This window comes from Panulirus ornatus, chromosome 39, assembly GCF_036320965.1.
Source record: "Panulirus ornatus isolate Po-2019 chromosome 39, ASM3632096v1, whole genome shotgun sequence".
NCBI lineage: Eukaryota > Metazoa > Arthropoda > Malacostraca > Decapoda > Palinuridae > Panulirus > Panulirus ornatus.
The window spans coordinates 14,580,792-14,594,730 of record NC_092262.1 but is presented as its reverse complement, the minus strand read 5'-3'; the positions used below and the strand labels follow the sequence as shown (position 1 = coordinate 14,594,730).

The window sequence follows — 13,939 nt, the reverse complement described above, 5'->3', positions numbered from 1 at the left end:
TTTCCTTGCGCTACCTCACTAACGCGGGAGACAGCAACAAAGTATAATATAATTTCTCCCCTATCCCTGGGGATAGGGGAGAAAGAATACTTCCCACGTATGCCCTGCGTGTCGTAGAAGGCGACTAAAAGGGAAGGGAGAGGGGGGGCTGGAAATCCTCCCCTCTCAATTTTTTTTTTCTTTTTTTTTCATTTTCCAAAAGAAGGAACAGAGAAGGGGGCCAGGTGAGGGTATTCCCTCAAAGGCCCAGTCCTCTGTTCTTAACGCTACCTCGCTAATGCGGGAAATGGCGAATAGTATGAAAGAAAGAAAGATATAAATATAAGTTGTGAGGAGTATGGCAATGGTAGAGCAAATAAAGAACTCCCTGAACTTGAAAAATGAAGCAAAAGAAAGACTTAAAAATGTTCAGTGTTTAGAAGAAAGTAATTACTATTCTCAGTTAGCATAAGTGGCTTGATTTATGACAAAATCACACCTTTCACTTTTGTATGGTTCTCAAATTATACCCTAAAAACTGTAAGAAAGAAATAATATCTATTCTTTTATAACATTTCCAGGAGCTTTCAAAGGGTGATCTGTATTTGAACATCCTGCATGTTATGTTTTGCTTATATATCAAAAATCTAAAAACTTGAGCAGTTCAATACCCTGATGCCAAGAGGTCCGTAGTGGGATTCCAGGCACATATAAACACTTCAGACTCGTGACCTCGTAAGATTGTTGCTTTGTTCAGTGGGATTTCCACACTATTGTCCACATCCATATTCTCGCCAGTTGTTCCTGGAAAAAATGAATACATTAAAAACCTGAAAAGAGTTAGCACAAAAGCACAGAAATCTTCTTTATATAACACCATTCTTTAATTCCATGGAGTAAAAAAGATTTTGAGCGATCGGGGCCTGAACATGCAGGAGGGTGAAAGGTGTGCAAGGAAAAGAGTGAATTGGAACAAAGTGGTATACCGGGGTCAACTTGCTGTCAATGGATTGAACCATGGCATGTGCAGTGTCTGGGGTAAACCATAAATCACAGGCCCTCACAGACCTTTCCATTTCACAAGCCCTGGTTTAGTCCATTGACAGCATGTCAATCCCTGCATACCACATCATTCCAATTCACTCTATTCCATGCATGCCTTTCACTTTCCAGCATGTTCAGCCCCAAGCACTTATATCTTTTTCAATATCATCCTTCCATCTCTAATTCAGTCTACCCCTTCTCCTTATCCTCTCCACTTCTGACACATACCCTTTCTGTCAACCTCTCTTCACGCATTCTTTCCAAAGTCCTGACACATACCCTTTTTGTCAACCTTTCTTCACTCATTCTCTCCTAATTCCAAAGCATTTGAGCACACCATCTTCAGCTCTCTAAACCATGCACTTTTTATCACCACACTTTTCTCTAACCCTTTCATTACCTACTTGATCAAACCACTTTACACCACATACTGTCCTTAAACATTTCATTTCCAACACAACCAACCTCCTCTGCCTTGCATCCATACAACATTGTTAGGATTACTATACCTTCACATACCTATTTTTGCCCTCCTAGCAAATGACCTCTCTTTCCACACTTTCTTCAATGCTCCCAGAACCTTCACCCCAACATCATACTTTTAAGCCACTTCTGCTTCCATATTTCCATTTGCTGCCATGTCCACTCTCAGGTATCTAAAACATTTCACTTCATGATTTTCTCCATTCAAACTTCGACCCCAACTAAACTGTCCCTCTATCCCATTAAACCTATTAACCTTGCTTCTATTCATATTTACTCTCAACTTCCTTTCACACACTTCCAAACTCATTCACTGTGAAAAAAAAATCATTACAAAGGTATATGGAACTAAGTCTTAAAAGATGGCATGGTAATACAGACTGTGTGGTAAATGATAGGCTGGTTAAGAAGATACAGGTATACAGTACTACAATAAAAGGTCCATGGATCAGAGGTAGACTGCAAATGATACGAATAGATAAAGCAAGACTTTTGATCAAGGCTAGGGAAATTTCAAATAAAAAGTCTACAGGGATGACTGGGGATACAATGTTAGCATTTTGTTCATGAAGGTAGTGTAAATGAATACATTGGCCTTCCTTGAAATATCAATTTTGCAAAGTGGAACACAGGAAGCACTTTATATATGTGGATGTCCCTGTTTCCCTTAAACACACACAGAAAGGGTTGAAAATATGAGTGTGATTTTCAGAGGCTGTATTCACATGATTCAACCCAGAGTACTTGGAATGAAATACGTATATAATAATAGAGAGAATCAAAATCTTTTTTAAAAAGTTTGTTTTCCCCACATTCTTTTCTCACATAACTTTATGAAAATATAAAAACTCTTATGAACAACTTCATTAAGCATTCAAAAGCAATACAAGGATAATTCAAACAAGGGAAAATTATATATACATTAATTTACCCCCTTCTAAAAGGGGAAACAGGAGAAGTCATGTAGGGAGTGCTCACCCTCCTTAGAGGCTCAGATTGGGGTGTCTAAATGTGCGCTGATGTAACCAAGATGAGAAAAAAGGAGAAATAGGTAGTATGTTTGAGGAAAGGAACCTGGATGTTTTGGCTCTGAGTAAAATGAAGCTCAAGGGTAAGGGGGAAGAGTGGTTTGGGAATGTTTTGGGAGTAAAGTAAGGGGTTGGTGAGAGGACAAGAGCAAAGGAAGGAGTAGCACTACTCCTGAAGCAGGAGTTGCAGGAGTATGTGATACAGTGTCAGAAGGTAAACTCTACATTGATATGGGTAAAACTGAAAGTGGATGGAGAGAGATGGCTGATTAATGGTGCCTATGCACCTGGGCATGAGAAGAAAGATCATGAGAGGCAAGTGCTTTGGGAGCAGCTGAGTGAGTGTATTAGCAGCTTTGATGCACGAGACTGGGTTATAGTGATGGATGATCTGAATGCAAAGGTGAGTAATGTGGCAGTTGAGGGTATAATTAGTGTTCATGGGGTGTTCAGTGTTGTAAACGGAAATGGTGAAGAGATTTTAGATTTGTGTCTTGAAAAAGGACTGGTGATTGGGAATACCTGGTTTAAAAAGAGATATATCCATAAGTATACATATGTGAGTAAAAGAGATGGCCAGAGAGCATTACTGGATTAAGGATTAATTGATAGGCACATGAAAGAGACTCTTGGATGTTAATGTGCTGAGAGGGGCAACTGGAAGGATGTCTGATCATTATCTTGTGGAGGCGAAGGTGAAGATTTGTAGAGGCTATCAGAAAAGAAGAGAGAATGTTGGGGTGAAGAGAGTGGTGAGAGTAAGTGAGCTTGGAAAGGAGACTTGTGTGAGGAAGTACAAGGAGATTGGGTGCAGAATGGAAAAAGGTGAGAGCAAATGACATAAGGGAAGTAGGGGAGGAATGGGATGTATTTAGGGAAGCAGTGATGGCTTGCGCAAAAGATGCCTGTGGCATGAGAAAGGTGGGAGGTTGGCAGATTAGAAAGGGTAGTGAGTGGTGGGATGAAGAAGTAAGACTGTTAGTGAAAGAGGTGAGAGAGGCATTTGGACAATTTTTGCAAAGAAATAGTGCAAATAACTGGAAGATGTATAAAAGAAAGAGGCAGGAGGTCAAGAGAAAGGTGCAAGAGGTGAAAAAGAGGGCAAATGAGAGTTAGAGTATCATTAAATTTTAGGGAGAATAAAAAGATGTTTTGGAAAGAGGTAAATAAAGTACATAAGACAAAACAAATGGGAACATAGGTGAAGGGAGTTAATGGGGAAGTAATAACAAGTAGTGGTGAAGTGAGGAGATGGAGTGAGAATTTTGAAGGTTTGTTAAATGTGTCCGATGACAGAGTGGCAGATATAGGATGTTTTGGTCGAGGTGGTGTGCGAAGTGAAAGGGTCAGAAAGAACGGTTTGGTAAACAGAGAAGAGGTAATGAAAGCTTTAGGGAAGATGAAGGCCGGCAAGGCGGTAGTCTGGATGGTATTGCAGCGGAATTTATCAAAAAAGGGGGTGACTGTTGTTGGCTGGTTGGCGAAAATATTCAATGCATGTATGGTTCACGGTGAATGCCAGAGGACTGGCAGAAAGCATGCATAGTCCAACTGTGCAAAGACAAAGAGGATAAAGGTGAGTGTTCAAACTACAGAGGTATAAGTTTGTTGAGTATTCCTGGCAAATCATATGGGAGGGTATTGATTAAGAGAGTGAAGGCATGTACAGAGCATCAGATTGGGGAAGAGCAGTGTGGTTTCAGAAATGGTAGAGGATATGTGGATCAGGTGTTTGCTTTGAGGAATGTATGTGAGAAATACTTAGAAAAGCAAATGGATTTGTATGTAGCATTTATGGATCTGGAGAGGGCATATGGTAGAGTTGATAAAGATGCCCTGTGGAAGGTATTAAGAGTAAATGGTGTGGGAGGCAAGTTGCTATAAGCAGTGAAAAGTCTTTATCGAGGATGTAAGGCATGTGCATGAGTAGGAAGGGAGGAAAGTGATTGGTTCCCAGTGAATGTTGGTTTGCAGCAACAGTGCGTGATGTCTCCATGGATGTTTAATTTGTTTATGGATGGGGTTGTTATGGAGGTGAATGCAAGAGTTTTGGAGAGAGGGGCAGGTATGCATCTGTTCTGGATGAGAGGGCTTGGGAAGTGAGTCAGTTGTTGTTTGCTGAGATACAGCACTGGTGGCTAATTCGAGTGAGAAACTGTAGAAGCTGGTGACTGAGTTTGGTAAAGTGTGTGAAAGAAGAAAGCTGAGAGTAAATATGAATGAGAGCAAGGTTATTAGGTTCACAGTAGGGTTGAGGGACAAGTCAATTGGGTGGTAAGTTTAAATGGAGAAAAACTGGAGGAAGTGAAGTGTTTTAGATATCTGGGAGTGGATTTGGCAGCGGAGGAACCATGGAAGTGGAAGTGAGTCACAGGGTGGGTAGGGGGTGAAGGTTCTGGGAGCACTGACGAATGTGTGGAAGGCGAGAACGTTATCTCTGAGAGCAAAATGGGTATGTTTGAAGGAATATTGGTTCCAACAATGTTATATGGTTGCAAGGCATAGGCTGTAGATAGGGCTGTGTGAAGGAGGGTGGATGTGTTGGAAATGAGATTTTTGAGGACAATATGTGGTGTGAGGTGGTTTGATCGAGTAAGTAATGAAAGGGTAAGAGAGATATGTGGTAATAAAAAGAGTGTGGTTGAGAGAGCAGAAGAGGGTGTATTGAAATGGTTTGGTCACATGGAGAGAATGAGTGAGGAAAGATTGACAAAGAGGATATATGTGTCATATGAGGAGGGAACAAGGAGAAGCAGGAGACCAAATTGGAGGAGGATAGATGGAGTGAAAAAGATTTTGAATGAATAGAGCCTGAACATACAGAAGGGTGAAAGGAGTGCAAGGAATAGAGTGAATTGTAACAATACGTATACCGGGGTCGACGTGCTGTCAATGGATTGAACCAGGGCATTGAAAGCACCTGGGGTAAACCATGGAAAGTTTTGTGTGGCCTGGATGTGGAAAGGGAGCTCTGGTTTCAGTGCATTACACATGACAGCTAGAGACTGAGTGTGAACGAATGTGGCCTTTGTTGTCTTTTCCTAGCGCTACCTCACACACGAGTGAGAGGAGAGGGAGTCATCTCATGTGTGGTGGGGTGGCAACGGGAATGGATGTAGGCAGCAAGCATGAATATGTACATCTGTATATGATATATATGTATATGATAAAGTGGCAGATATAGGGTGTTTTAGTAGAGGTGGTGTGCAAAGTGAGAGGGTTAGGGAAAATGATTTGATAGACATAGAAGAGGTAGTAAAAGCTTTGCGGAAGATGAAAGCCGGCAATGCAGCGGGTTTGGCTGGTATTGCAGTGGATTTATTAAAAAAGGGGGTGACTGTAATGTTGACTGGTTGGTAAAGTTATTTAATGTATGTATGACATGATGAAGTGCCTGAGGATTGGTGGAATGCTTGCATAGTGCCGTTGTACAAAGGCAAAGGGGATAAAAGTGAATGCTCAAATTACAGAGGTATAAAGTGAGTGCTCAAATTACACAGGTATAAGATTGTTGAGTATTCCTGGTAAGTTATATGGGAGGGTATTGATTGAGAGGGTGAAGGCATGTACAGAGCATCAGATTGGGAAAGAGCAGTGTGGTTTCAGAAGTGGCAGAGGATGTGTGGATCAGGTGTTTGCTTTGAGGAATGTATGTGAGAAATACTTAGAAAAGCAAATGGATTTGTATGTAGCATTCATGGATCTGGAGAAGGCATATGATAGAGTTGATAGAGATGTTCTGTGGAAGGTTTTAAGAATATATGGTGTGGGAGGCAAGTGTTAGAAGCAGCGAAAAGTTTTTATCGAAGATGTAAGGCATGTGTACGTGTAGAAAGAGAGGAAAGTGATTGGTTCTCAGTGAATGTAGGTTTGCGGCAGGGGTGTGTGATGTCTCCAGGGTTGTTTAATTTGTTTATGGATGGGGTTGTTAGGGGGGTGAATGCAAGAGTTTTGGAAAGAGGGGCAAGTATGCAGTCTGTTGTGGATGAGAGAGCTTGGGAAGTGAGTCAGTTGTTGTTCGCTGATGATACAGCGCTGGTGGCTGATTCATGTGAGAAACTGCAGAAGCTGGTGACTGAGTTTGGTAAAGTGTGTGAAAGAAGAAAGCTGAGAGTAAATGTGAATATGAGCAAGGTTATTAGGTACAGTAGGGTTGAGGGTCAAGTCAACTGGGAGGTAAGTTTGAATGGAGAAAAACTGGAGAAAGTAAAGTGTTTTAGATATCTGGGAGTGGATCTGGCAGTGGATGGAACCATGGAAGCGGAAGTGAATCATAGGGTGGGGGAGGGGGCGAAAATCCTGGGAGCCTTGAAGAATGCGTGGAAGTCGAGAAAATTATCTCGGAAAGCAAAAATGGGTATGTTTGAAGGAATAGTGGTTCCAACAATGTTGTATGGTTGCGAGGCGTGGGCTATGGATTGAGTTGTGCGCAGGAGGGTGGATGTGCTGGAAATGAGATGTTTGAGGACAATATGTGGTGTGAGGTGGTTTGATCGAGTAAGTAATGTAAGGGTAAGAGAGATGTGTGGAAATAAAAGGAGCGTGGTTGAGAGAGCAGAAGAGGGTGTTCTGAAATGGTTTGGGCACATGGAGAGAATGAGTGAGGAAAGATTGACAAAGAGAATATATGTGTCAGAGGTGGAGGGAACGAGGAGAAGTGGGAGACCAAATTGGATGTGGAAAGATGGAGTGAAAAAGATTTTGAGTGATCGGGGCCTGAACATGCAGGAGGGTGAAAGGCGGGCAAGGAATAGAGTGAATTGGATCGATGTGGTATACCGGGGTTGATGTGGTGTCAATGGATTGAATCAGGGCATGTGAAGCGTCTGGGGTAAACCAGATGTGTGGATCAGGTGTTTGCTTTGAAGAATGTATGTGAGAAATACTTAGAAAAGCAAATGGATTTGTATGTAGCATTTATGGATCTGGAGAAGGCATATGATAGAGTTGACAGAGATGCTCTGTGGAAGGTATTAAGAATATATGGTGTGGGAGGCAAGTTGATAGAAGCAGTGAAAAGTTTTTATCGAGGATGTAAGGCATGTGTACGTGTAGATAGAGAGGAAAGTGATTGGTTCTCAGTGAATGTAGGTTTGCGGCAGGGGTGTGTGATGTCTCCATGGTTGTTTAATTTGTTTATGGATGGGGTTGTTAGGGAGGTGAATGCAAGAGTTTTGGAAAGAGGGGCAAGTATGAAGTCTGTTGGGGATGAGAGAGCTTGGGAAGTGAGTCAGTTGTTGTTCGCTGATGATATATATATATATATATATATATATATATATATATATATATATATATATATAAATATATATATATTATTTTTTATTATACTTTGTCGCTGTCTCCCGCGTTTGCGAGGTAGCGCAAGGAAACAGACGAAAGAAATGGCCCAACCCCCCCCCCATACACATGTATATACATACGCCCACACACGCAAATATACATACCTACACAGCTTTCCATGGTTTACCCCAGACGCTTCACATGCCTTGATTCAATCCACTGACAGCACGTCAACCCCGGTATTCCACATCGCTCCAATTCACTCTATTCCTTGCCCTCCTTTCACCCTCCTGCATGTTCAGGCCCCGATCACACAAAATCTTTTTCACTCCATCTTTCCACCTCCAATTTGGTCTCCCTCTTCTCCTTGTTCCCTCCACCTCCGACACATATATCCTCTTGGTCAATCTTTCCTCACTCATCCTCTCCATATGCCCAAACCACTTCAAAACACCCTCTTCTGCTCTCTCAACCACGCTCTTTTTATTTCCACACATCTCTCTTACCCTTACGTTGCTCACTCGATCAAACCACCTCACACCACACATTGTCCTCAAACATCTCATTTCCAGCACATCCATCCTCCTGCGCACAACTCTATCCATAGCCCACGCCTCGCAACCATACAACATTGTTGGAACCACTATTCCTTCAAACATACCCATTTTTGCTTTCCGAGATAATGTTCTCGACTTCCACACATTCTTCAAGGCCCCCAGGATTTTCGCCCCCTCCCCCACCCTATGATCCACCTCCGCTTCCATGGTTCCATCCGCTGCCAGATCCACTCCCAGATATCTAAAACACTTCACTTCCTCCAGTTTTTCTCTATTCAAACTCACCTCCCAATTGACTTGACCCTCAACCCTACTGTACCTAATAACCTTGCTCTTATTCACATTTACTCTTAACTTTCTTCTTCCACACACTTTTCCAAACTCAGTCACCAGCTTCTGCAGTTTCTCACATGAATCAGCCACCAGCGCTGTATCATCAGCGAACAACAACTGACTCACTTCCCAAGCTCTCTCATCCCCAACAGACTTCATACTTGCCCCTCTTTCCAAAACTCTTGCATTTACCTCCCTAACAACCCCATCCATAAACAAATTAAACAACCATGGAGACATCACACACCCCTGCCGCAAACCTACATTCACTGAGAACCAATCACTTTCCTCTCTTCCTACACGTACACATGCCTTACATCCTCGATAAAAACTTTTCACTGCTTCTAACAACTTGCCTCCCACACCATATATTCTTAATACCTTCCACAGAGCATCTCTATCAACTCTATCATATGCCTTCTCCAGATCCATAAATGCTACATACAAATCCATTTGCTTTTCTAAGTATTTCTCACATACATTCTTCAAAGCAAACACCTGATCCACACATCCTCTACCACTTCTGAAACCACACTGCTCTTCCCCAATCTGATGCTCTGTACATGCCTTCACCCTCTCAATCAATACCCTCCCATATAATTTACCATTAAATTTTAGGGAGAATAAAAAGATGTCTTGGAAGGAGGTAATTAAAGTGCGTAAGACAAGGGAGCAAATGGGAACTTCAGTGAAGGGCGCAAATGGGGAGGTGATAACAAGTAGTGGTGATGTGAGAAGGAGATGGAGTGAGTATTTTGAAGGTTTGTTGAATGTGTTTGATGATAGAGTGGCAGATATAGGGTGTTTTGGTCGAGGTGGTGTGCAAAGTGAGAGAGTTAGGGAAAATGATTTGGTAAACAGAGAAGAGGTAGTAAAAGCTTTGCGGATGATGAAAGCCGGCAAGGCAGCAGGTTTGGATGGTATTGTGGAATTTATTACAAAAGGGGGTGACTGTATTATTGACTGGTTGGTAAGGTTATTTAATGTATGTATGACTCATGGTGAGGTGCCTGAGGATTGGCGGAATGCGTGCATAGTGCCATTGTACAAAGGCAAAGGGGATAAGAGTGAGTGCTCAAATTATAGAGGTATAAGTTTGTTGAGTATTCCTGGTAAATATATATATATATATATTTTTTTTTTTATTATTATACTTTGTCGCTGTCTCCCGCGCTTGCGAGGTAGCGCAAGGAAACAGACGAAAGAAATGGCCCAACCCCCCCCCCATACACATGTATATACATACGTCCACACACGCAAATATACATACCTACACAGCTTTCCATGGTTTACCCCAAACGCTTCACATGCCTTTCTTCAATCCACTGACAGCACGTCAACCCCGGTATACCACATCGCTCCAATTCACTCTATTCCTTGCCCTCCTTTCACCCTCCTGCATGTTCAGGCCCCGATCACACAAAATCTTTTTCACTCCATCTTTCCACCTCCAATTTGGTCTCCCTCTTCTCCTTGTTCCCTCCACCTCCAACACATATATCCTCTTGGTCAATCTTTCCTCACTCATCCTCTCCATATGCCCAAACCACTTCAAAACACCCTCTTCTGCTCTCTCAACCACGCTCTTTTTATTTCCACACATCTCTCTTACCCTTACGTTGCTCACTCGATCAAACCACCTCACACCACACATTGTCCTCAAACATCTCATTTCCAGCACATCCATCCTCCTGCGCACAACTCTATCCATAGCCCACGCCTCGCAACCATACAACATTGTTGGAACCACTATTCCTTCAAACATACCCATTTTTGCTTTCCGAGATAATGTTCTCGACTTCCACACATTCTTCAAGGCCCCCAGGATTTTCGCCCCCTCCCCCACCCTATGATCCACTTCCGCTTCCATGGTTCCATCCGCTGCCAGATCCACTCCCAGATATCTAAAACACTTAACTTCCTCCAGTTTTTCTCCATTCAAACTCACCTCCCAAGTGACTTGACCCTCAACCCTACTGTACCTAATAACCTTGCTCTTATTCACATTTACTCTTAACTTTCTTCTTCCACACACTTTTCCTCCCCTCTCGTTTTTTTTTTTTTTTTTTCCAAAAGAAGGAACAGAGAAGGGGGCCAGGTGAGGGTATTCCCTCAAAGGCCCAGTCCTCTGTTCTTAATGCTACCTCGCTATCGCGGGAAATGGCGAATAGTAAAAAAAAAAAAAAAAAAATATATATATATATATATATATTTTTTTTTTCATACTATTCGCCATTTCCCGCAATAGCGAGGTAGCGTTAAGAACAGAGGACTGGGCCTTTGAGGGAATATCCTCACCTGGCCCCCTTCTCTGTTCCTTCTTTTGGAAAATTAAAAAAAAAACGAGAGGGGAGGATTTCCAGCCCCCCGCTCCCTTCCCTTCTAGTCGCCTTCTACGACACGCAGGGAATACGTGGGAAGTATTCTTTCTCCCCTATCCCCAGGGATGATATATATATTTTTTTTTTTTTTTTTTTTTATACTTTGTCGCTGTCTCCCGCGTTTGCGAGGTAGCGCAAGGAAACAGACGAAAGAAATGGCCCAACCCCCCCCCCCATACACATGTACATACACACGTCCACACACGCAAATATACATACCTACACAGCTTTCCATGGTTTACCCGAGACGCTTCACATGCCTTGATTCAATCCACTGACAGCACGTCAACCCCTGTATACCACATGACTCCAATTCACTCTATTCCTTGCCCTCCTTTCACCCTCCTGCATGTTCAGGCCCCGATCACACAAAATCTTTTTCACTCCATCTTTCCACCTCCAATTTGGTCTCCCTCTTCTCCTCGTTCCCTCCACCTCCGACACATACATCCTCTTGGTCAATCTCTCCTCACTCATTCTCTCCATGTGCCCAAACCATTTCAAAACACCCTCTTCTGCTCTCTCAACCACGCTCTTTTTATTTCCACACATCTCTCTTACCCTTACGTTACTTACTCGATCAAACCACCTCACACCACACATTGTCCTCAAACATCTCATTTCCAGCACATCCATCCTCCTGCGCACATCTCTATCCATAGCCCACGCCTCGCAACCATACAACATTGTTGGAACCACTATTCCCTCAAACATACCCATTTTTGCTTTCCGAGATAATGTTCTCGACTTCCACACATTTTTCAAGGCTCCCAAAATTTTCGCCCCCTCCCCCACCCTATGATCCACTTTCGCTTCCATGGTTCCATCCGCTGACAGATCCACTCCCAGATATCTAAAACACTTCACTTCCTCCAGTTTTTCTCCATTCAAACTCACCTCCCAATTGACTTGACCCTCACCCCTACTGTACCTAATATATATATATATATATATATAAATAAAGGCAGACAGTATGAATTATGTACATATGTATATATGTATATGTCTCTGTGTGTGTATATATATGTAAACGTTGAGATGTATAGGTATGTATATTTGCGTGTGTGGAAGTGTATGTATATACATGTGTATGTGGGTGGGTTGGGCCATTCTTTCATCTGTTTCCTTGCGCTACCTCGCTAACGTGGGAGACAGCAAGAAAAAAAGATACTTGTATGTATACGTTAAAATGTATAGGTATATATATGTGCATGTGTGAGCACTTACGTATATACATATGTATGTTGGTGGGTTAGGCCATTCTTTCGTCTGTTTCCTTGCACTACCTCGCTAATGCAAGAGACAGCGACAGAGTATAATAAATAAAAATAATTACCCCATACGACATTTTATTAATATCAATTTTTCCAACTTCATACAGAATGGAAAATCTCCTTGAGAAAACAAAAATGAACAAAACATGATCTTTAGTTGTACTTATGGCATAAGTTATAACATTCATCTTAAACACATATGGCGAGTACCTAAAATGTATGCCTACAAATGCTGTGCTGGTCTCAGTTACTAATAATGTCATTCTGATTTCAGTTATCAATAATTAAGTATTCTGTCCTCAAATATACAATCTCTCCCTGTCACACATAACACTTAACACTCACCTTACACAACTCATTCTTCGTTACTCTAAATTTTCCTTTGATGAGTGCAATTCACTAGCCCTGCCTTTAAGCAAAATGGCAGGAGCAATAGGCATGAATGTCAGACAGGAGCATGAGCTAGAAACATCAGATACAAATAGTAGGTAGGAGAATTAGTTGGGAGCATTAGGTAGTAGTAGTAGTGGTGGTAGGTTGAAACATCAGACAGGAACACGAGGTAGAAGTAGCTGGTAGGAACATTAGGTAGTAATTGGTACGAACATTAGGTAAGAGCCTCTAAAAACACTGCACAAGAGTTGTGCTCTGCCAGTGGCCTGTTAAGGGTGAGGCACTAAAGGCTAAGAAGTGGCAACCTGAGTTCAACAGTTACAGAAACTTTTGCTATGACCAATTCTTGAGGGAGTTACCAAAGGGAAAGGACATCAAAGATACAGATAGATAGATTAGACTATAATTATGTCTCTACAGAAAAATTTCTAGTTTACAATAAGGATTCTAACTTCCTCTCTAAATAACTTCCTACCACAATTTTTCATGAGGCCCTAGCTGGCCTAGTCCATCAAGCAGGACACAAGTTGAGTGAGCTTCAATGTGGGGCAAGTGCAGGATAACAGAGTAGTAAGTGAGCAGTGTCTTTCCTGTGGCAGATACATCACTGGCATGAAGGGTCTCAAGACATGTTAAAAACAGTGTTTAAAATGTTGTAGGGATAGATGATGTCCAGAATGTAGAAAGAGAAAGCATAACTTGCAAATATCTATGAAGGGCAGTTTTAGATGGGTGGATGTCAAGCAGAGTGGTGTTTAAGACTGAATTGGAAAGGAGGTTGTTTAGTGCTTGCTGGGTCATTCTGTATATGTTTTATCAGTGTTGTGTTTGTTAGCAGTGGGGAGCTTTGTGTAGAGGCTGGCAAAGAGGGAAGCAGGGAAAGCTTATTCTTTCAACTTGGATGCTGGTGGTTTATGTAGTGGTGTGGATGGAAAAGGTTTACGGCTGCAGCGAAGAACTAGAGTATTTTACCCAAAACAACAGAAAGAGAATGTAATCCTTTTCAATATCCCAGCCATGTAGCTGCAGATACAACCCATCTGCATATTCAACCACAAACATTACCCAATTTTTTTTTATACTTAACCACCGTCTCCCACGCTAGCAAGGTAGATCAAGGAAACAAACGAAAGAATGGCCCAACCCACCTACATACACATGTAAATACATAAACGCCTACACAC

General features: G+C 42.1%; 1 protein-coding gene across 2 annotated transcripts in view; it reads right to left on the bottom strand.

Annotated features, from left to right (window-relative positions):
- The window catches only part of ebi (transducin beta like ebi), a 100,425-nt gene that overhangs the window by 57,999 nt on the left and 28,487 nt on the right, over positions 1–13,939 (bottom strand). For both annotated transcript variants that reach the window (XM_071685247.1, XM_071685246.1), the window contains one exon: positions 651–783. In XM_071685247.1, coding sequence (XP_071541348.1) covers positions 651–783 — 133 coding nt within the window. The remainder of the gene's footprint in view (positions 1–650; positions 784–13,939) is intronic.